Consider the following 1,587-nt stretch of genomic DNA (forward strand, 5'->3'; position numbering starts at 1 on the left):
GAGCCCCCTAGGCGCCCTGTGATTCTTTTTTAAAGATCTTGTTGGATTCAGTTTGCTAAGATTCTATTAAGAATTTTTGCACGTTTGTGTCAGATATGGCTCTGCGGTCTTATATTCCCGCAGCATCTGTATCTGGTTTCACTACCAGGCCATGCTGGTTTCTCAGAGCGTGTGTTTGTGTAACGGTTTCACGTTCGGCACTTACTCTCGTGAAGCGTGGCTCACACAGAGGGTGTGCCTTTGGCTTTCAGTGGTGGGTCCACAGCCGCTGAGTTGGCTCTGTGACCCTCCAGGCGTCCTCCTCCAGATAAGGGCCGTGTGTATGGGGCTGACTCTGCCCAGTCCGTTCTTCAGGGCTCAAGTTTTATTTTCTTGCACGTTCGGGGCAGAGGCCTGCTGTGTGCTCACAGGAGCCATGGCTGGAGACATCGTCAGACCCTGCATGCAAGGCTGTGCTGGGACTCTCGGGTGGGGGTCACAGCTCTGGGAGGCTGCCCCTCGAAGGGTGGGCAACGCCACTGGGAACTACACTTAGACTTTAGAAAGACTTGTTTGGTACTGTCTTCACGTTTTATCCATAATGCAAGCTGCAGTGACGCCACACCATTCTGATGTTTCACCTCTAAACAGAAGAGGGTGTGAAAACTGCTGTCCGCAAGAATCCCACCCAAAAGAAAACCAAAAACACATGGCAGGTGCCAATGATCCTTATTTCCAGTAGGTGAAGAATCCACTTGGGTATAACCTTGATTTTACCTTCCCGATCTCACAGCGGTGATTTCGCTGCTCAGGGAGGTCCTTTCAGCAGCAGCAAAGCGTCAGACGGGGGCTCCTGAGAAAGCGGGTTCGGGTCCCACCCAGGCCTGAATTAGGATCTGCTTTTGAGCAAGGTCCTGGTGACTCTGCGCACATTATGGTCTGCGTTGGCGCCATGCTTGGAATCTTCTCAAAGGTTTTACCCACGTCATTCTATGTACTTACTGGGTTTATTTTTCGCTTTTTAAAATTATGCATTTCAATATCCTATAATCTCTATGCGGTGGAAAAAAGTGCCTCCCTTGGTTTGTTTTCTTCTAAAGGATTAACCCGCAGTCCTGATATCTTTTATCGAGGAGCCCACCGCTTTCCTCCTGCGGACGTGTTAGGCGGGAGAAAAGTCTTAAACCCACGTGCACGGGATGATCGCGCATGTGTTCACAGACACGGCGCGGCAGAGGAGCGCTGCGCACTCGGGGGCACGGCTGCCGTGTGCTCCGGGACGGTCTGCGGACTCGCCACCAGCCCGCGGACCCCTCCTCACACAGGCGCTGGGGTCTCACCTGAGACCTGCTGGAGCTCACGTGGCCCCGCCCCCGGCCCCACCTTCACCCTCGTCCCCGCTCGCCCCCCGGCCCCTCCCCGCATCCCCTGCACGGCGCCGCTCCTGACCTGCGCGCGCAGCCCACCACAGCGGCTTCCTACCGACCCATCCAGACACCTGCGCGCGCAACTCACTTGGCACAGCCACCGCCCTCTCCGCCGTCGGGGGCGGGGCGGGGCGCGACGCGGCGCGGAGGGCAGGCGGCCAGGCGGTTGGCGGGGGCGGGG

The 1,587-nt window shown here is 56.8% G+C and overlaps 1 protein-coding gene across 1 annotated transcript in view; it reads right to left on the minus strand.

The window, feature by feature from the left end:
* Positions 1-429, minus strand: part of TCFL5 (transcription factor like 5) — a 15,876-nt gene extending 15,447 nt beyond the window's left edge. Inside the window, exon 1 of the mRNA XM_029917997.1 lies at positions 409-429. Coding sequence (XP_029773857.1) covers positions 409-429 — 21 coding nt within the window. The remainder of the gene's footprint in view (positions 1-408) is intronic.
* Between the last annotated feature and the right edge of the window lie 1,158 nt (positions 430-1,587).

This window comes from Suricata suricatta, chromosome 12, assembly GCF_006229205.1.
Source record: "Suricata suricatta isolate VVHF042 chromosome 12, meerkat_22Aug2017_6uvM2_HiC, whole genome shotgun sequence".
Classification (NCBI taxonomy): Eukaryota; Metazoa; Chordata; class Mammalia; order Carnivora; family Herpestidae; genus Suricata; species Suricata suricatta.